The sequence below is a fragment of the Perognathus longimembris genome, chromosome 9, assembly GCF_023159225.1.
Source record: "Perognathus longimembris pacificus isolate PPM17 chromosome 9, ASM2315922v1, whole genome shotgun sequence".
Classification (NCBI taxonomy): Eukaryota; Metazoa; Chordata; class Mammalia; order Rodentia; family Heteromyidae; genus Perognathus; species Perognathus longimembris.
This window is the reverse complement of record NC_063169.1, coordinates 5,724,682-5,746,838: the sequence shown is the minus strand read 5'-3', so window position 1 is coordinate 5,746,838 and position 22,157 is coordinate 5,724,682. Positions and strand designations below refer to the sequence as shown.

The 22,157-nt window shown below is 42.2% G+C and overlaps 2 protein-coding genes across 3 annotated transcripts in view; one reads left to right on the top strand and one right to left on the bottom strand.

Annotated features, from left to right (window-relative positions):
- Positions 1-4,020: 4,020 nt before the first annotated feature.
- On the top strand, positions 4,021-7,554 carry Irak1bp1 (interleukin 1 receptor associated kinase 1 binding protein 1). Of its 2 annotated transcripts, XM_048353654.1 has the most exons (4): positions 4,023-4,453; positions 5,080-5,145; positions 6,917-7,047; positions 7,138-7,553. In XM_048353654.1, the coding sequence occupies exons 1-4, from the start codon at positions 4,148-4,150 to the stop codon at positions 7,412-7,414; spliced, it is 780 nt and encodes a 259-aa protein (XP_048209611.1). In that variant the 5' UTR covers positions 4,023-4,147; the 3' UTR covers positions 7,415-7,553. The 2 variants fall into 2 exon arrangements, with proteins under 2 accessions (XP_048209612.1, XP_048209611.1); XM_048353655.1 differs by lacking the exon at positions 5,080-5,145 and having other exon boundaries at positions 4,021-4,453; positions 7,138-7,554.
- An 8,238-nt stretch (positions 7,555-15,792) lies between these two features.
- Positions 15,793-22,157, bottom strand: part of LOC125357033 (pleckstrin homology domain interacting protein) — a 92,182-nt gene continuing 85,817 nt past the window's right edge. The window contains exon 40 of the mRNA XM_048353653.1: positions 15,793-20,201. Coding sequence (XP_048209610.1) covers positions 19,558-20,201 — 644 coding nt within the window. The 3' untranslated portion in view covers positions 15,793-19,557. The remainder of the gene's footprint in view (positions 20,202-22,157) is intronic.

The window sequence follows — 22,157 nt, the reverse complement described above, 5'->3', positions numbered from 1 at the left end:
ACAATATAATTATAACTAATGACTGTTATTGTTAGTAGCCTTATGTTACTGCTTCTCTAATTAAATGAGGCATTTGGTGCCTTGCATAATCAATTAAAATGTTAGTTACAAGGTGTCAGTAAATCTATGCGATCCAAGAACAATAAATCAGAATTTAAAAAAAAATAGAAAGCCAGGTGTGTTCAATGATGAAGAGGAAATGAAAAAGTGGGAAAATATGTAAGCTAAAAACTTACCTGAAGAATAGAAATGTCTAAGAGGTCAAACTTGTGTCCATGCATCCCACCCAGCAGCAAAACAGAGAGCAGACCAGTCTAATAGAGACAACAGAGGCTGGTGTCCGTTTATTTCCCCTGTGAGAACAGAGGAATGTGTTTTCTGGATGAGGCCATACTTTCAAGGTGAAGAGTCATGAGACACAGTCTCTGTACATCATAGGGGGGAAGGTCACTATGGTCCACAAGTAGACGCTATGCTCACTACCTACCCTACCTGTGTTCTACAAAGGACTAGATGGTAAATGTCTGCAACCCATAAGAAAGCACGACACAAATGGGAAATACTGAAAAAAGGCAAGAAGAGCTATTGAGACAGCCGATGGCGTTTGTGGGAAAAGATAGGATCTTATCTCCTTCCGTTTCTGGAAGCTCAAACTCCACTTGTTTTTTTCTTCAATAATTTTTTCTTAAAATTTTCTATATTTTCTTAAAATAAAAATTTAGTGTAAACAGTATTAGCAAATATTTACCTTTTTCCTTTTTTCTCTCATCACTTAGCCCTGTCCTCAAGTTCCTAGTGAAAAACTTGAAAGATCCATTACATATATGCTAAAGATCATGTTCAATAGTTTTATGTACAAATTATTGACCTGCCTTTATCATTTAACATTATGGAACAGCTCTGTCTGTCTTTCTGTCTGTATGCCTATCTGGTCTCTATCTCTTTCTCTTGGTCTTTGGGGGCTTATATGCAGGTCTTGGGTGCTATCCCTGAGCTTTCTTGCTCAAGGCTTGCACTCTTATCACCTGAGCCACAGCTCCACTTCCAGTTTTTTGGAGATGAGAGTCTCACAGACTTTCCTGCTAGGGCTGGCTTTGAACCATGTTCATCAGATCTTAGCCTCCTGAACAGCGGGAATTTATAGGTATGAGCCCCACCCCCAGCTTAGTTTTAATTTTTATTTAATCACTCACACATAAACCTGGAGTCACAGTCAATAAATCTTGGGATGTAAATTATTTCTTCTGATATGCCCTCTTTATAGATTACTAGTATCACAAAGTCTTGTACTATGGTAGGAAATTGTAGATGGAAAAGTTCCTACAGTATTCACACATGAAAGCATCTTTATTCTGCTCTCCTCCTTGAGGAACAGCTGGCTATGTACTTCTATCTTAATTTTTGTTCACTCAGTATTTGGAATAGTTTCATCCTCTAACGGTTTTCTGTTTTGTTTTCTTTTGGTCTGAGATGTCCTCAAGTGGACATTATATCCTGGGTCCTGTGCAATACTCCAAACTCATAAAGTCAGACAGACCTGCAGAAACCCATCAAATGGTAAAAATGACATATCTGGAACACCAAGAATGAGCAGAACCAGAACGCACAAATAAACTTCCTGAGGAGGTACTTAGACTCAGAAGTGGATGTCTGCTGGGCGCCCCTGGCTCACGGCTGTAATCCTAACTACTCTGAGGATTGCCATTCAAAGCCAGCCCTGGAAGGAAAGTCCATGAGACTCTTATCTCCAATTGACCACCAAAAACTGGAAGGTGGTGCTGTGGCTCAAGTGGTAGAGTGCTAGCCTTGAGCTGAAGAGCTCAGCGCCCAAGCCCGGGGTTCAAGTCCCATGACCAACAACAAAAAAAGTGTTGGTTTGTTGTTGTTTTTTTTGCTTTTGACATTCATTCAATAAATCATTTTGAGATTATTCTCTATCATTAGAAAAATGAAATATTTTGGACGTCTTGAATATATTTATGTATTATATATAAATATATTTTACATTACATATTTATAATACATTCATGTTAGAAATATGTTTATTTCTATTGTAAATGTGTACTTGTATGTGCATATGTGCACGTGTGTAGTATATATATGTGTGCATGCTAACATTAGGCCAAATGAAAGGTAATACCATCGAATTAAATAGAATTGCATACTAATTACGAAAAAACAATAGAAAATACTACATGTAGATTGTTAACTGGTTTCTTCAGTTTCCGCTCAAGGGATTCACTCGTTCCTAACTTTCCTTTCCCCTTGGCCAGAATTGGAGCTTGAATTCAAATTGTTTTTTTTTTTTTTTTTTTTTTTTTGGCCAGTCCTGGGCCTTGGACTCAGGGCCTGAGCACTGTCCCTGGCTTCTTCCCGCTCAAGGCTAGCGCTCTGCCACTTGAGCCACAGCGCCGCTTCTGGCCGTTTTCTGTATATGTGGTGCTGGGGAATCGAACCTAGGGCCTCGTGTATCCGAGGCAGGCACTCTTGCCACTAGGCTATATCCCCAGCCCTGAATTCAAATTGTTGAAGAGCTCGTTTTCCACTCCTGGCCGGTGCTCTACGGCGGGAGCCATTCCTCCACTTTGTCTTCCCTGTTCTTCTTCCTTCCTTTCTTCCTTCTGTGGACGAAACCCCAGAAGTAGTGTAAAGTGTGCGCTTCCCTCAGCAGCCCCAGGGGGAGGCTTTGGACCAAGGGGAAGAAGGGGAAGGAGAAGGGGAAGGGAAGAAGGGGAAGGGGAAAGGGAAGGAGAAGAAAGGGAAAGAGAAGGGGAAGGGGAAGAAGGGGAAGGAGAAGGGGAAGGGAAGAAGGGGAAGGAGAAGGGGAAAAAAGGGAAGGAGAAGGGGAAGGAGAAGAAAGGGAAAGAGAAGGGGAAGGGGAAGGAGAAGAAAGGGAAAGAGAAGGGGAAGGGGAAGGAGAAGAGGAAGGGGAGGGGGGAAAGGAAGAAGGGGAAGAAGGAGAAGACGGGGAAGGGGAAGAGGAAGAGGAAGGGGAAGAAGGGGAAGGGGAAGAAAGGGAAAGGGAAGAAAGGGAAGGAGAAGAGGAAGAGGAAGAAGGAGAAGGGGAAGAAGGGGAAGGGGAAGGGGAAGAAGGGGAAGGGGAAGGAGAAGGGGAAGGGGAAGAAGGGGAAAGGAAGGGGAAGAAAGGGAAGGAGAAGGGGAAGGGGAAGGCAAGGGGAAGAAGGGGAAGGGGAGGAAGGGAAGGGGAAGGGGAAGGGGAAGGGAAAGAAGGGGAAGGAGAAGTGGAAGGGGAAGGAGGGGAAAGGGAAGGGGCCCACACCCGGCCATGACCACGTGGTGGCTGCTTCTCCCTCCAGTTCATCCCAGGCGTTCCAGAGCCCCGCTGTTTCCCCCTGCTTCCCCCGGCGTCCGCCACCCTCCGCGATGGGAGTGGGGGGGGGGGGGCCTGGCAGCCCCTAGCCAGCCTGGGAACCAGCCTGGGGGGGGGGGGGGACACAGGAGGATGAAGCGCTTGGGGAATCACAGCCTTCCCGGAGTACTTCATCCCGACGGGACCCAACAGCCGAAACCCCGGGGGGACCGCAAGACGCCGGGCAGCGCGGCAGCCGCAAGCCGGAGACAAGGGGGCCACGGCGCGAGGCCCGGGCGGCCCTGGGGCGCGGGCAGGCCCGCCGGGCTCGCCCGCCCGCGCCCGCGGGAGCCCCGGGGAGGCGGCCCGGGATTCCCCAAGGCCGACCTCACGGGGAAGGGGCGAGCCCGCCCAGCACGCACCCCGCCCACGGCACGCGCCACGCCCCCCGGCACGCGCCACGCCCCCCGGCACGCGCCACGCCCCCCGGCACGTCCCACGCCCCCCGGCACGTCCCACGCTCCCCGGCACGCGACCCCCACTCCGGCACACGCCCCGCCCCCACCGGCACACACCACGCCTCCCGGCACGCGCCCCGCCCCCCGGCACACGCCCCGCCCCCCGGCACGTCCCACGCTCCCCGGCACGCGCCCCGCCCCCCGGGCGCTCGGGGCGGCGACAACATCCGGGGATTCTCCGCCCGCCGCACTCCGGGGCCTTCAGCACCGTCCCGGCGTCCCTCGCGCCCCGCACTCCCATTCCAGTTCCCGGCAGCACCGTGGGCCTCCGGAGCCACCATCGGCCCGCAGTTGCTATGGAAACCCGGCTGCCGTAGCTATGTCGCTACCACGGGCTCCTCCGTCTCGGGTGTTCGTGCAGCTGGTTCCCTGGGCTGACCGGGAACACAACGAAGGCTCCGGGGGAGAAGTGCTGCCCAATGTCCGGCAGCCGGTCTCCACACAAGAGCAAGCCGTGACCCGGGAGGTGCACGTCAGCGGCACCGCCGAGGTGTCGGCCGGCCCCAACCGGGCGCAGGTATCGGTGCGCATGCGCAGCACCAAAGAGGCCGCGGCTGAGGCCAAGAAGAGTGTGGGGCGCCGCCTGGACTACGTCACGCAGAGCCTGCGGCGGCAGGGGATACAGGTGAGGGGCGCGCGGGGGCGGGGCCACGGGGAGGGGCTACATGGCGAGGGCGGGGCTACGGGGAGGGGCTACATGGCGAGGGGCGGGGACACAAGGCAGGGCTACAGGGGAAGGGAGGGGCTACATGGCGAGGGCGGGGCTACGGGGAGGGGCTACATGGGGAGGGGCGGGGACATGGGGAGGGGCTACAGGGGAAGGGAGGGGCTACATGGCGAGGGCGGGGCTACGGGGGAGGGGCTACATGGCGAGGGGCGGGGACACGAGGCAGGGCTACAGGGGAAGGGAGGGGCTACATGGCGAGGGCGGGGCTACATGGGGAGGGGCGGGGACATGGGGAGGGGCTACATGGCGAGGGGCGTGGCAGTGGGGAGGGGCTGCAGGGGAGGGTCGCTGGCTCACCTGCCCGCCTGCCCGCTTATTGCGGGCCCTGGACACACCAGGTCCCATGCCTTAACCGCCCCCCTGAGGACGCCGGAGTGACCGGAAGCCCTAACTAGTGTCCAGTAGCGGATAGCAAGCATTTGATCCCTCCCATAGGCTAGGCTTACTCGGCAACCTTCCTGTGTTTTAGAGTAATTGAGTTCAGTAGCCAAACACACCCCATACTCTCGTGCCTTCCGTTGCAGGCAGAGAATATCACCGTCACGAAGGATTTTACCAGAGTGGAAAACGCCTATCACCTGGAAGCAGAGGTATGCTATGTAAAGGAACATTTGTTGGGGTTTTCTTTCCTTTATTATGCCATCCCAAGGGGAATTAGATGGAATCTCAGTGTGGTTTAGATTCATTCCTAGTCAAATGCAACTGGCGTTTATAAGAGAAACTGACAATCTTTGTAATACAGTATACATTTGGAAATGCAAAGGATCTAGAACTACTTTGGAAGGGCATGTTTATTCATACTAGTCAAAAGATAGAAGCAACTTGAAGCAGTTTGCAAACACACTATGGTTATATCCGTGTAACAGATTACCGCTGAGAGCAACACAAACAGATATGCAAGGCACGAGTGACTTGCATGTACGTTACGTCCAGTGAAGTCCGGAAAGAGCGCCTTGCCAGGCGGGAGCCACATGTGGCTGCCAGAGTTTACAAGTGAGCGGAGCGACCGCCCACTACAGAGTCACCAGCGGGAATCCGGAGGAGGGAGGGGACAGGTCCCAAGGCTGTTCCTGTGGTTCCAGAGCTCCATGTTGTTTATCAAAAGTGATAGAAATGTCTACTAGGAGTGCAGAATGCATGCAGTGTGTAAAGTAAAAGCCAAAGTCACTCGTGGAGCTAGATCATAGATGCCTGTGGGCTCCTTTTCCTGTCAATTCTACTTTCATGAATGTTTGAAATATTCCATTTTAAGAAGCTACAATAAATAAACGTAGTCAAAGATGTCCACAAGAAGCATATAAGCGTAAAAATCGTCTGAAATAGAAACACCACACTGAGTCTCAGCTAGCCTAGGTCACCTCGTGTTGCCATAGGCTACGCAGCGCCGTCCCGAGTTGAGGCGTCCTCTGCCTCCTCTCTGTCCTGGAGTTTAAGTAAAGTTGTCCTTAAGCCGCGTCCCTTGTCGTTTCATGATCTAGAGACCAGGGAAAACAAGCTTGGCCAAACACGAGCAACGAAGGGCCAGGAGGGAGTGAAAGCACCCGGGTTTCTCCGAGCGGTAGAAGTAGAGGGGAAAGAAAGGCAGGTGCAGTGCGGGCTCCCGTCCAGCTGGGCGTCAGGGGGCCGTGGTCAGGAACTTCGTCTCAACCTCCTGTCTTGAGCAACTTTCCAGAGCCCAAGGGACGCCATTTCTCTCCGGCTGCCTCCCCTCCTGTCTGAGCGTGCACGGGGCGTGAGGACGCGCTATGTCCTGAAGGCCTTTGGTTGTCGCCAGGATGAGCTGTCTGGCTTGGCGTGGCTGCACGTTGGAGAGCTTGGGGTGGACATTCAGGGAGGAGCCGGGACCAGGAAGTCTCTTTTTGGCCAAATTTAAGCCACAAAGAGATGAGAAGTGGTAGGTCTGAGGCAGCACGTACCTAGAACCCAAGCGTAGAAAGCTCACAAGAAAGCACTTCAGGAGCCTTCCTCTGTGGACTCCCAAGAGGCCCTGTAAGGACAAGTGATCGCAGTAGCCACGGGTAAGTTTGAAACAGCCGTCCCCAGAACAGCCCAGTCCTTTTCCCTGCCTGCAGTGTATCCTGCAATACTAATGACCGTGGAGAGCATCGTTAGGGCCAGCTAGCTTTCCTCATTACAGCTGTGCACACACAGGGTAGAGGGCTGCTGTCACTAACCTCCCGAAGGCCTCTCGCTAGTCTCTGTGTTCTACAACCCGGTAACGCGTGGGTAGCACACAGACTTTTCTTACCTGTTAGGTACTATAAAGAGACGGTAATCTGGCTGGACTTCTGTTACCTTTAAAGGAAATCTCAAAACAATGCATCACATGTAAAAATAACACCAAGGTCCTTGCACTTACAGGTCTGTATTACATTTGCCGAATTTGAGAAAATGCAAACGATTTGTAACCTCCTTGTGGAGAAGCTGGACAGCTCCGTTGTGATTGGACCACCACAGTTCTATCACGCCCCGGGTGCTGCTGAGAACCTGCGGTAAGTGCGGCAGCTCAGAAACCCAGTCAGAACTGCTCGGCGCCCCTCCTCACCAGCTGCCATGCTAATCACCTCTGCTTTCACCCCAAGACGGCAAGCCTGCCTGGTCGCTGTCGAGAATGCATGGCGCAAAGCCCAAGAAGTCTGTCATCTCGTGGGCCAGACCCTAGGGAAACCTTTACTGATCAGAGAGGAAGAAACGAAAGAATGGGAAGGACAAATGGAGGAGCATTCATCGTCTGGATCCTTAAGTTCCCTGACTGTGCAACAGAAAATAAAAAGTGCCACACTATATGCTGCTTCCAAAGTCTTCGTGACCTTTGAGGTGAAGGGGAAAGAGAAGAGAAAGAAGCACCTCCGAAATTAAAATACCGTATACCTTTTTATCTATTTTTATACTTTTATAATATTTCTTTTTGTTGTGAACATGTGTATTGAATAGTAAGCTTTTTTCCTCTGAAAAATCTGCCACTTCTTAAATATAGTCTCGCAGAACACACTTTCGGTTCTCTGAGACATTCTTGGGAAATGAAGATTTTTTTTGTATGTGTGTGTGCGTGCGTGTGTGTGTGTGTGCACGCACGTGCGTGCGTGCATGCGCACGTGCCGGTCCTGGGGCTTGACAAGGCTTAGCAGCACTGTACCCCTGAGCCACGGCTCCATTTCTGGCTTTTTGGTGGTTAATTGGAGATCAGAATCTAATGGCGGATCCTCAGATCGCAAACTCCTGAGTAGCTAGGGATACAGGTGTGCAACACCAGTGTATGTGTCATATTTTCACTGTAGGAAGAACTATACTTTATTTCATAGCTCTTATAAGTGTTTAACTTTTTTAAGTCTTAATTTTATGTGAAACTAATTTTTCTATTGAAAACTTTCATTAAAAAAAAAAATGGTAAGGTGTGGCTGGGAATATGGCCTAGTGGTAGAGCGCTCGCCTTGTATACATGAAGCCCTGGGTTCGATTCCCCAGCACCACATATACAGAAAACGGCTAGAAGTGGCGCTGTGGCTCAGGTGGCAGAGTGCTAGCCTTGAGCAAAAAGAAGCCAGGGACAGTGCTCAGGCCCTGAGTCCAAGGCCCAGGACTGGAAAAAATAAAATAAAATAAAATTGGTAAGGTAATTTTTTTATTTAAGAAGAGAAATTCATTTTTTCTTCTTTTTTTCCCTTTTTATTGTAAATGTGATGTACAGAGGGGATTACAGTTACATAAGTCAGGTAATAAGTACATTTCTTTTTGAATAGTGTCACCACTTTCTTTCTTTTCTCCCAGTATTTTCTCTCCTAACCCTCTCCAGGTTGTATATTTCACTTCCAACATGGTGTCCACTGAGTATCACTCCTCAATTAGTTCACCCTTTTTCCCACCATTTCTATGCTTCCCTTTTCCCTCCCTAACGCAGATAAACTTACATACATGACAAGAGGTACAGAAATAAAAAATAGGAACAAAAGGTCAAAAAAGCAAACAAAAAATAAAATAAAAATAACACCTTCTTAACAAAATTTAATTAATAAAAAAATTCAATTCATAAGCCAACACAGGAATAAAAATAAAGTATGGCCACCAAAATAAATAAAATAAAATAAAAACACTCTTGTTTAGAAGTAGCGCTGTGGCTCAAGTGGTAGCGCTCTAGCCTTGAGCTGAAGAGCTTGGGGACAGTGCCCAGGCCCAGAGTTCAAGCCCCATGACCAACACCACCATCAGCAGCAACAAAACCCCAGAATGAAAACTCTTGTTTCCATTTCTTGGAGTTCATTTTGGTAAGCATCATTTTATATTTCTAAAACTGAGGGAAACCATGCAACCCATTTTTCTATGGGTCTTTCTTCTTTCACTTAATTCTTTCCACGCCTTTTTATTTCTTCAAGAACGGGCAGTTATTCTCTCTGCTGGAAGCATAGGATTCCATTGTGTATATATGCCACATTTTCTTGATCCAGCTGCCACATATGACAGATCTTTGCCGAACAATTTACCACTGGGTAAAATTGGCAAGGCACTTTCATCTCTTTCATTCCAAAGACAGGTTATCTTAGCTTTTATTATCCAGTTATGCAAAAATACAGTCTTGAGGCTGTGCACACATAAATGTAATCGTGTGCATGACTTCTTGTAGTCTGAGCTTAGTGATATACTTGGATCTACCAGGTTTGATAAAGAAGGCTTTTTCAAGTTAGTATGAAATATCTAAAGGCAATTTATTAGGTTAGCAAGCACTTAAAAAGTGCTTTAGCTGGGCACCAGGGGTGGCGGCCTGTCTCCTGAAGTACTGAGGATCGCGGTTTGAAGCCTGCCTGGAGTCCTGAGACTCTTCTCTCCAATTAACCACCACGCGGTTGGAAGTGGGGCTGTGGCTCGGGTGGTAAGGCCACTTGATTGCTGGTACAATTGCAAGGACAATACTCTCTTACAAATCTGTGACGCAGCCATGCTTCTGGAGCTGGGGCATCAGCATCCCAACCAACAAGTCCTTCTGCTTCGCCCTGGCGCTGTGGCTGACCAGCAGTTTCCCATGGAAATGGATACTAGAGGAGGTGGAGTACACAAGACCACACAGATTTGCTACGTAGGGTTTAAGATTTACTGGGGCATTCGAAAGCCTAAACTAAAAGTTTACACACTAAGAGGTGACAGGTCTAGTGGTAAGAAAGAGTGCCAGTCCAGAATGACCCCCAAATATGGTAATGATCCCCAAATTAAAGGAATCTTCTGATTGTTACCGTAAGTGTGGGGCACATGAGCTTCGGTTATCTCTGTCTTTCAAACTAGAAGTATCTTTCAGAAATAAAGACCCTAACACCTGTTTTCATAGCCCTCAACAAGTCTGGACAGTCAGGAACAGGCAAATAGTCCAGAGCGTGGTCTATACATCAGTTTCCTACTGTTGCTCAACTAGTTATCTCGTCGTCTGGCCTTGTATCATAAAGGAGGGGAACTGAACTCTTGACCTCGCTTGGTTTTCTCACTCGCCTCTGGTGCTCTGTCACTTGGGGCACACCTCCACTCCCCTCTGTTTTCTGGGTAGCTGGAGATAAGGAGTCGCAGGAACTTCTCTGATGGTGCTGACGTGGAACTACGCTAGTGAGATCTCAGCCTCCTCGGAAGCTAGGATTTCAGGCGTGAGCCGCCAGCATCTGGCATAAACTAGTCTGGAGGTGAGCAGCACCTAATGTGTTCAACAGCAAGCAGGCCATAACCCACGGCCCAAAGGTGCTTCTCAAGTTCTCCCTGCTGCCAGCATAAAATGGCATATAACACATTCAATCAGTTTATAACTAATAAGCATACACTTCATTTCTGCTGATACTAATTTTACTTTGAAATTTATTTTAGACATTCCTATTTGTACTTGACAGTATTAGTAAATGTACAGCACAAACAAGTTATGTTTTCCTTCTACCGAGTCAGTCATGTATATAGATTTCATTTCCATTTAAACAGAATTAGTGTAATGATTGAAATAAATCACTGTCAGCCCAAATAAGGAAATAGCATCAAAAATATTTTTTTTAGTTTATGCGGAATTAATCATGGAAATCCAAAGTATATCATTTTAGTGGAAAAGAGTGAACTATAATCAAAGGTAAATGTCAACTAAATACGATGCAAAATTCTTTTTAATATATCCAATACCTCCCTAGCTCAATGTCTGCAAAGTAAATATGGATTTCTTCTCCTTTGTTATGTCCATTCTTGAAATCTTAAGAACTCAGAGATAGTTTTCTGTATTCTGCATGTCTCAAAATACACAGATGTGTTTACACATCATGAAGGTCTGCATGTATATATTTATTTTTTTCAGTCGTGGGACTTGAACTCTGGGCCTGGGCACTGTCTCTGAGCTCTTCAGCTCAGGCTAGCACTGTACTACTTGGAGCCACAGCGCCACTTCCAGTCTGCATGTATTTTAGGAATGTCTCCTGCCTGCCAGGCGCCTGTGGCTCATGCCAATAGCTCGTGCCTTTAAGTCCTTAGGGGGCTGAGATCTGAGGATCATGGTTCAAAGCCACCTGCCTGGGCTGGCTCTTCTCTCCAACTAGGCAAAAAGCTAGATTCGTCTAGAATGTCATTCATTTATTTTTACTAATTTTAAAAGATGGTTTCACTGAGTATAGAATGCAAGTGTTTTTGCTTAGAGCTGATAACACTGGGGCTGGGAATGTGGCTTAGCAGTAGAGTGCTTGAAGCCCTGGGTTCGATTCCTCGGCACCACAAACAGAAAAAGCCAGAAGGGGCGCTGTGGCTTAAGTGGTAGAGAGCTAGCGTTGAGCAAAAAGGAAGCCAGGGACAGTGCTCAGACCCTGAGTCCGAGGCCCAGGACTGGCAAAAACAAAAAAGCTGGCAATATTAACAATCAACTGGCCAGCATTTCCTTTTTTTTTTTTTTTTTTAAGTGGGAGCCTCTTGTTTCTTTGGTAGTATTGGGGCTTAGTTGTGCTTGTTAAAGTGAGGAACATACACAGATTTTTAAATCCTCACTTAAATCTTCATTTAAAATGAACGTTTTTCCCCACAAGAGACAGGTTCCTCTAAGGCCATTAAGCTTATGCTAGATAAGCTAGCACTCTACTTAGGATAGCTAAACACATGCGGTGTGCACACATACAAACTGCATTCCGATAAATGAAATCAGGATGTTGACAAATGTTTTGGTGACAGAAATATTTTGTAATAATAGTAATTAATTTCATAGCATGGCGGCTTGAATATAATTTCCAAGATCCTCTGGGACTAATGGTCCAACTAGTGGATAAACGCAGGTATCACATCACTGTAGTCCACTACACAAAAATTCATATACACTTGTATTTTGTTATCTGTACACTATGGAGCGGCTGGTTTTGGGGGTTCATTTTTACAAGCTTTAAAGGTAGTTCTATGTGTACTTAACAGCTTTCTGCACTACAAAAAAACCCCTTGTGTGTGTCAGCCTATACTGGGGCTTGAACTCAGGGCTTCCCATCCTTATTAGCTTTTTGCTCAAGACCAAGGCTCTATTATCTCTTGAGCCACATCTCTATTTCTAGCCTTCTGTTAGTTGGAATTTGCCTGCCTGGGCCAGCTTTGAACCGCAATCTCCAGGTCTCATCTGAGTAGCTAGGGTTACAGACCTCCACTCTTCCAACGCTCTTCCACTTCCTTTCAGCTCCCTCTAGGAAATAGAAATCGTTACTACGGGTTATAGTTTCTAACTAAGATAGGTAGATGTAGCTACAGTGAAAATCGTGAGTGTTCTGTTCTTCAATAGAATGACCGTCCTAATGTGTGAATTCCTTCCAGAATACCAAAAATTTGTAACCAAAACTAAATGTACACTCTAAATTTGGCAGTTTTTTGAATCTGAAGCACTTATTCACTAAAAAAAGTGTGTTGGAGTAGACAGCAAAGAGTACTTATTCACTAAAAAAAGTGTGTTGGAGTGGACAGCAAAGAGTATTGAACCAAGAACTATTTACTTGCTGGGGCTGGGATGTAGCTCAGTGGGAAAAGTGATTGCCTAGCATAGGTGAGTGCTGGGTCCCTTGGGTTCTATCTGTCACACAAACTCTTCTTACAGTACTCAAAAGGGACTTCACCGCTGCCCCCCGCCCCCCACCTGAACTCAGGGCCTGCGTGCTGGCTGGCCGAGGCCCTTTGTGCTCAAGGCTAGCCCTCTACCCTTTGAGCCACAGCACCAGTCTAGCTTTTTCTGAATGGTTTATTGAAGCTAAATCACTGCCCTGGCTGCCTTTGAACCTCTATCCTCAGATCTCAACCAGCACCCAGACACCATGCTGCTCTTTCATCTGACTAATTTGCACAGCTTTCCTTTCCTCCTCAGAAATTTGCTTTACACCGATAGCCTTATTAAAGGACTCCCAACAACAAAGCTTTCTACTTTTGACACTTCTTTTGAGAGGAAAACTAAAGTGGTTTCTGCATTTTTAAAGGGATACTTTCATTCTCTTTAAACAGAAAACTTATTCTTAAGCATCTGTGAACCTCTTTACCAAGTGGTTTTGTTTTCCTACTCATTGAATCTTAAATTTAGATAATGTAAGTATTGTAACTATTTTTGAAATTTCTGAGCCTCTGAAAAAACCTTTTTTTAAAATCAGTAAACAAGTATTTCAAATCAACTCACCATTTTATAACGATACAATAGTGCATTGCAACGACACAATCAAAACTTGCCGGACTTGGTAAAAGTCCCACTACTGTGGGCAAGGGCCACAGGTTTCAGTGGACTTTTTCTACATGGAACGGTATGTGCTAAGCTGAAGGCCAGTGGCTCCCAGGAAGCGGAGATCTGAGAATCCAGGTTTGAAGTCAGCTTGGACAGAAAAGTCAGAGGCCTCTCCAACTAGCCAGCAAAAGCACTGGGATGCCGGTGCGGCTCATGTGTCCGAGAACTAGCCATGACTGAACAAGGTGAGCCAGTGGCAGGCTCCGAGTTCAAGACCATGGGATGCCACACACAAGCCAGAATATTCAGAATATTGGATAATCAAAGGTTAAAAATTCTTAAAAACGAGTAAGAGGGTGTAAATTTACTCAAAATACATTGTATGTGTACTGTATACAGTGAAACCCCTTTGTTATCTATGATTCAAAGACATACTAATTTTCTAACTATGAGCCCAGGACTTTTCATTTTCTGGTGTTACATGGGAAACAAACTAGGTAGAAAAGGCCCCACCATTCTTTTCTCTAAAATAATTAAAATATGTTACGAGCGTATTTGTAAATCTTCAGTATTTTCAACCAATACTGAAGAAACTTGAGTAAGATTTAAATAAGAGGAATCAGTAAAAAAAAGTGGTTGCTAAAAACGACTATTTCCTGGCCATATGTAATAGATAGCGGTGGGAAGAAAACTGTTCCTGGGAATTGTTACCTACTTCCAACCTACAAATTTATTTTATATAAAATCATTTAAACACAGCTCCTCAGGCAAAAATGAAAAACAGCGCAGACTATACAATGTAACCCATCAAAGCTTTCTTTGTATGTTATCTAGTTTTCTTTCTATTAAAATTGGAGATTCTAAGAATATTAAAAATGTACCTCTTAAAAGAAATTTCTAGGAAAATAGCAGTATTTTTGTAGACCCCAGTATCTGTAAAACTGCTAAACAGATGTATTTTCTCACCATTCTTCTATCTAACTTTTCCCAGAAACTAAACATATTTGAGAAAATATTTAGTTCCTTTGAAACATATCTCCCACAGAAATATCTAACCCATACAAAATTGGTTTAAGTAGATACCAAAAGACAAGTATTTTTATCCTCTCATCATGCTGGAATGAAACCACAACATTCAAGGACAATTTTTAATATATGAAGTATTGCAAACTCCAACAAACCAGTCACACTATGCACTAAGTGCATATCACACTATCACTCTGGCAAATGGCTTGCCAAATTTATATAGTCGTTTATATATTACCAAAAACAAGCAAAAAAGGTATAAAGAAATCACGAGGCTCCACAAAAGCTTAGAAAAACAAGTTTTCTATTTATTTAAAAATAAGTTTATAGTTACTACATTGCAGGGACAGGAATTAACACATACATTCTAGTTTGTATAAAAGGATTCAAAGAATTATGCATCAAAACTAACATAGAAAGTGTCCACGTAACAGTAAAGAAAGGTCCGATCAATATGTACAAAAAGAAAGGGCACTGCGATCGCGCTGTCAGACTGCTGTGTCTAGGCATGGTATTCCAGAACAAAACCTCAACAAAGCTAAGGAACTTGGTTTTACCTGTTACTTAATACATACAACAGATTCCTTGGGTTTACCATTGTTTTCTGTACAAAATAATTTTAATTTGAAAATGCGTCAGTTTCAACTTGAACCTTCTAGGTCAGTTACTTAAAACGAAATTGAGCTACATTCTACATGTCTAAATGGCCAGTGACAAGATTTACATTTTCTAAAGGATCTTTGCGTAAGATCTGTCTTCTTGCAGTTTTAATGTGGTCCATAAATGTGACTTTGTATTTTCTCAACACACATTCCTTAACCAGCATGTGTATCTGCCTTGTATGTTTGTGTACTACATACCATCTTGAACCTACTTTCATAGAAACTCCAATGCAGAAACTCAGCCACATATTATTAGGTATTTGGTTTGTGCCATAAGCTTAATTTCCTGATTATTTTATCTGCATTAAAAAAGTTTATCCACAACAGAGCTATATAAACAAAAAATATATTTATAGCTCAGATTTCCTTCGCACTGTTGATCTGTAGTGTATACAGGTCTTATCTCCATAGCGCTCAAAGTGGTACTTACAGTCTTCTCACTCAATTCGACCTTTTCCTGGTTATTGTATGTAGTTCAAAATTACTTTATTTAGTGCTTGCCTAGTACAATTAAGAAAAAGTTTCTTAGTAAATGTGACATTATATTTACCTCAAATCACTTGGAAACTTAGGAGAGTGAAGAGGATGTGCAAAGATGAAAGCAACAAAAGGTATATTTTTGCATTTTAAATAAAGTGATAAATTGTCACCTAAATTGAACTAAACTACTGCTCAGCCATATTTTTAATATGTTAAAACCACTTTCCACTGGTGCTCATGCCTGTAATTCTCTACTCAGAAGGCTGAGATGTGAGGATCACACTTCAAAGCGAGCCTGGGCAGGAAAGTCCATGAGACTGTTTTCCCCAATCAACCACCAGAAAACCAGAAGTGGAGCTGTGGCTCAGAGAGGTAGAGCACTAGCCGTGAGAGAAAGAGCAAAGGGACAGTGCCCAGGCTCTGAGTTCAAGCCCCACAACAAAAACAAACAACAACCACCAAAAAAACCCCACAAAAAAACCAAATCTATTTTCTAGATAAGCTGAGGGAAATGCCCAGAAGATAAAAACAACTTCTCTTATGATTTTTTTAAACAAATCTATCTCCTGCATCCACAGTGAACACTTATAGCCCTGTAATCACAAGAACATTGGTCCTTTCAACCACTCTAAAATAAAAATTTTAGGTGTACAAAAGCATTCAGAATGCATTTATTTTCTTAAGATAGAAAGCTGACAATCAAAACCGCTTCCAGCTTACATGTGAGAGAAATATTAAGTATGTACAAACTGCAATGTCAGGAACTCTAACTGGAGGCAAACTACCTGGTTACAAATGATATTTTATGACATTTAAGTGCTGCTCAGATCAAACTCAAACAAGATAAAAATGTTACACAATACACTTGTTAAAAGTTTGATGAGTCTATTACTACACTGCAGATAAAGGGCAGTTCTGGATGTTAATATGTATGCTAGAAGGATGTTTTCTGCGTTTTAGTTCATTTTCTAGTGAAACTAAAGTTCATTTTTTTATGTCTCAGATGTGACCTAATTAGTTCACAAATACTCTGGTTACTCTAATTATATTTAAGGAAGACAGGTTTATAACAATGGCATCAAAGTCTTTAAATTTTTAGCGAAGTTGTTTGATGGAAACCATGGAAAAAAGGCCACTAAGTTCATCAACAGATGCAGAAAATATATCAACGCTCTAATATATTGCAAAAGATAAATTTTTCAGAAATTACACATCTACTGTCAAAGGTTAAGAATCGTAATTAAATACTGGAATCATTCAGTGGCAACGCAACCTTTTAATTTTCTAAGTTTCATTTAGGGACTGACGATATTGGGGTAGAGGAAAGAATATTATGATTTGGTGCTTAGGAATATTGAAGTAGTTTTCTACATCCCATGCAAGTAACAAGTTGCCTATCTGAAAGGTTCAGAAAACTTGATCTATTTTTTTTTTTTATTGCTTACCTAAGACAAGTGCCAACATTTCCTTCTGGCCTATAAAGAGTACATACATGAGATTACTGTCACAAATGGTAAAACAAAACAAAAATAGAGTGATGGATTTAAACTTCTTAATTCAATTTTGCAATCTATAGAAGCTAAATTATAAAAATATAAAATCTAAATATATCTGGTATTACTAGTACATTTTAAATGTTTCAGTTAGTTACAAATAATATGATCCAAGTAATTTTGCTTTACTAAGAAACCAGTGTCTGAAAATGTCCAAATAAAGTCATAAATATACAGTGTTTTAGAACAGGAATATATTTTTACTTGTTATAGGAAAGATGGCGAATACTCACTTCTTTGCATGTAGTTGGAACTAGTTTCATACACCATACTAGAGGTATTCCACACTGAGACTGTATATGCTCTTCCATTATTTTCTGTACACACTTAAAACTATAGACAGTTTATACAAAAGTGGACTTGAGTATTAATATTTTTCTAATACAATGCAGATAACATCAGGAAATTACATATTTCAAATAGATTGCTTTCAAAAGCAACAAGTAATTTTAATGACTTTAATTTCAAACATACACATTATTATTAATATTTGGAAATGAAACTTTTCTATACAACAAAGCCATTATCCATTTCTGCATTATGAAGAGTTTACTGAATTTTAATTATATAGTTGAATATATTTGTTAGAAAAAAATAAATTACAAAAAACCTGAAAAATTTTGAAATTATTTTTCAACTGCAAAATCACAGCCATCCAGTCAAGATCTGGAAAATGGTTTACTTAATGTCACATAGGGGCTTCTATACAAATTTAGATACAAACCATCAAAAAAATCCCAAATGCATCACTTTTCATTCTTCAAGACAGCTAAATGACAGGTAACATTTATCCTTATCAGAAACAGGTGAAGAAATAATTATATAATGTAATTTTGTAAGTATTTTGCCAAGGTTCAATTAAAGACTTTATTTTTCTACATTAGGGTCATTCATGCTGATATATACTTTCTCCATCCTTGCTTTTTAAAAATGTAGTATCTGAAATTTTTGGTTACATTTTTTTTTGTACCATCAGTCCTCAGAAAATACTACATTCTTTACACTTAAAAACTGGACAATAAATTTTAAACAATAGAAGTGGTATTTATGTTGGTTTTTAAGGTATAAAATAACTAACTGTACCATAAACAAATAAATAACTGCTTTCCTTTTCCATAGCAGTACATATAGTAATACATTCTCCTAAGTCATATAGTTATCATTTACAATAGACAACTTAATTTTACTAATGATGCAAAAAATAATAGAATACAAGGCACAATCATTAAATGGAGTTTTTTCTTTAGGGTGTATATTGACATACCAGCGTGATAAGGATACCGTAAAAAGTGCAGAAAGAACACAATGTGCAATGAGACCACTGTAGAAAACATGATTGCATAAAAAGTGATTTGGCCTATTTTAACCATTAATAATTGAAAATAACCAATCTTCCTCTTAAAATTAAACTATAAAGTATGACAATTTAAAATTATTTTTATTCTACCACTATCTAAAAAATCCTGAAAGAAAAAAAATTATACCTGGGTAATAGTATATAAGTATGTGTCTGTATATATATTTAATTATACCCATTTATCAATATATATACGTACACACAGACATGTTTCTTTCTCAGCCATTTTTAGCCTATCAGATATGTCTAAAGTTTAGAAATGACATTAATCCAGATCAATAAGTAAACATCAGATCCCATACCTTTTTCCTGTATCTTCCTTGAATCCTTTAACCATTTAAAACATTTTCTCTAAGATATCTCTGTCAAAGGACCCACCAGTGCATAATTTTCTACTATTAGTACCAAAAAAAAAGATATATCTCAGCATAATTCTTTAATAACTTGCTCTTTAGAATATATAGCCTTTCCAGTACTGAAACGCATATGCTGTCCTAACAGTCAAAAACAGGCTTTCCACTGCACTGATTCTCAGTCTTTGGCACAATAAACAGAGATTGAGTGATAGATATAGAATCAAGGTCTGAAAAATTAGACAGTCAGTGTTTTCCAATGTGGATATGTTTCCTTTTCATCAGTACACTTTCTCTTAAGTTTGGCAGAAATGGAATAAAGTAGAAGTTTCCTCCAGATACTTTGTAGATGAACAGTCTATAACTAAAACCTTTTAGGGTACTGAATATATTGAATGGTGTGAATTTTTACTTATCTTTAGAGGAAACACATTTCTCAATTTACTGCTACTCAGTAACATGTCTTCCTAGAAGCATGAGGCCATGACTTCTGTTATCAATTAAAAATGTACCTTGCTTGGTCAAAAATAATTAATTCATGAAATTCTCTATCACTAAGAACATTATGTTTTTTTACGAGTGTAGCAAAACTGTCTCTCATAAATAAATTGAGTTCATTATGGATCCTCAATTTCTTTTGTTGTAGACAGTGAATGAAATGAATGTGGAAATGCATAACCTATCTAAGGGCAATAAATAGCAAACATTTAAAATATATATGTATATATTTATATATATATATACTTTCATTTAAAGAAGTGAAGTGTCTTTAAATTTTTTTTGCAAGTCAAATGATAACATTCCCTAATCCATCATAGCAGCAAGGAAGCAGAAGCTTTAGTTCTACCTATTCCTTAACTGTACCTGCTTTATAGATTTTGAAGTAAAATAGTTTGGCTCAAGTTACCAACCAATTAAATTAGCTTTTGCTTTTTCAGTCAACTTTCGGACTCGTCCTCTACTAGAAGTTCCAAAAGTTAAAGAGGTGTCCTCGAACAACAGCTGCCTCTGCTCTTCTTCAGAGTCATCCTCGTTGTAAAAAGCTGTCCTTCGACCTTGGTTTCTAGTTCTCATGTGGGGTTCAGAGCCTTTGAGTTCTTCAAACTCCTCTTCTTCCTCCTCCTCTATAGTGTCATCTGTCTTTTTCCTGTTACTTCTCCTTAGCACTTTAACATTCGTGGGAACTGGGAGATCGGAATCTATTTTTTGTGTTTTCATCTTCCTTTTGGGTTTTCTGCCTCCACGACTCTTTTTCTGTAACAAATCCTCCTTACCAATGTTACTTTCAGAAAGAAAATTGCATGCCGAAGAAGGAACCACTTCATCTCCGATGGGATACATATTATTTTGCTCGGAATTGTCTGGCCTTGCATACTGTAGCTTTTTGGGCTTTCTCCCCCTTTTCTTGTGTATAATTTCACCACTGTTGGCATTAACCTCTGCCTTGGGTTTCCGTCCAGGCCCCCTCTTCACAAGCTTTGACGGCTGTCCCCCGTGGCCATTTACTTGAATGGCTCCTGGTACCACAGCACTGTTCTTGCAGTCTCCTGAAAGGGAACAACAGCACACTTGACACAGGAAGTGGCTTTTTCTGTCTGACCCTGACAACATAATCCAACTTTTATCTTACTAAAATAAGAAAAATAATGGACAAAAAGCTAACAGTTGGGAGAAGCATTTTTTTTTTTTAAATTATTGGGTGGCAACTAGCATTTGATTTCAGGGCCTTATCTACTCAGCTTGCACACGGTATACCACTTGAGGCATGTCTCCAACGTGGCTTTTTGCTGGTTAGTTTAGAGGCAAAGTCTCATGGACTTTTCTGACCAGGCTGGCTTTGAAATGCAATCCTTTGGATTTTGATCTACTAAGTACCTAGGATTACAGGCTTGAATCAATGGCAGTGGGCAAGAAAGATACTTAATGAAGTAATAATCTCATGAGAGAAATAAGTCTTAACAGTATACTGAAATTGATGATCAGTGAATCCCTCTTTGACTCCTATTGCCTTTACTACACTACACATCTAATGTGGAAGACCTTTAACTTTTAATTCATTAAACACTGGGTTTTTCTATATTACTAGTTTTAGGCAACAGAATTATAGAAAATATTAGTCTCAAGTTTATAATCTGTTAATTTGGTAATCAACGTAAGTACATGAGTATTTCTAATATCAATGAGAGGAGGAATAAGAGACAAGACAAATCATTCTACCTTTTTTCTCTTTTTGCTAGTACTAGGATGAGCTGGCAGCTTCACACTTGTTTAGCTAGTACTCTTCCCCACTTGTCGGGCTCTTCTTTGCTCCCCCTTCAACGTGACATAGGGGCTAACAAGTTGGGAGTCTACATTTTCTTAAATTTTGTGGAAACACAAAGAATCTTCCTTCCCTCCCAATCCTCTAGTGTAGGGTAATGTATCTGGGGAATGTATCTGATGAAGCCTTTTATACATGTAATTTATATCATACACAAGTAGAAATAACTCACACTTTTAAGTCTTATAAGGGACCTGGCTCTTTGATGATCATTTAATGAAGATGCCCTTATTAGTGCTATCTCCTTCGTAATTAGCAAATGACTAATAATCACCAAAATGCTATCAATCAAGACCACTTGTGTACCTACCACTTAATATGATGATTGAAATCTCACTATAACAAACCTGATGAAATGTGGGAGACCAAATTACACATCTGTAGTATGTAAAGGCGAGGATGAACTGCCTTCCTATGTTGGGATAAAATGGTAGATACACCAGTAATTCCTTTGTTCCTCCAAAATTCTGAGTCGGCATTTAGTGATGGCTGGGTGGTTTGCAATGCATTATTGAAAATTTATAGAGAAGGCAACTTCTACTTTTTAAGTATTAAGAAAAAAGTGGTCAAGGGACTCAACTAAGGTCAGAGCTAAGGAAAAAGGACAGCCCAGACCTCCTGACTCCCACAATAAAGATGAACTTCTTTCTGGTTCCACAGGTAGGGAGGGGCGATGGTGGTGCACTGTGGGCATGGTCAGAGGTATTTTCTACCAATTACATTTGAACTGCCTGAGGAGTCTGCATGCTGTTTCTGTTGTACATTCCTATTACTGACAAGGCTTCTAAACATTCATTCCATACACTCCTATAGAAATTCTGCAGAATGGCTTCAAGGACTGAAGTTTCACTGCCTTTTTCTTAAAAGGAATTCATACTATGCAAACAAGATTCTATATGTATGTGCCTTTTCTGTATGTGTAGGAAATGATCACTTTAGTGCAATGGGAAAATGGACTGGAAAGACAAGAGCAAACCTGGAAGACCAGGTAGAAACAAGAAATGATGTCACCTGTACTTCGGCCATGGCAGTGGAAATGGACTGAAGAGATGTATCAGAGACAAAAACATTGTGGAACTGATCTGGAGGCTGAAGACAAAAGTCTGCCTTAAGAGACTTGGATGCCCATGTTTGTGATTAGAATTTGTATGTTAACACAAAAGCCTAACTGGAGACAACTGTG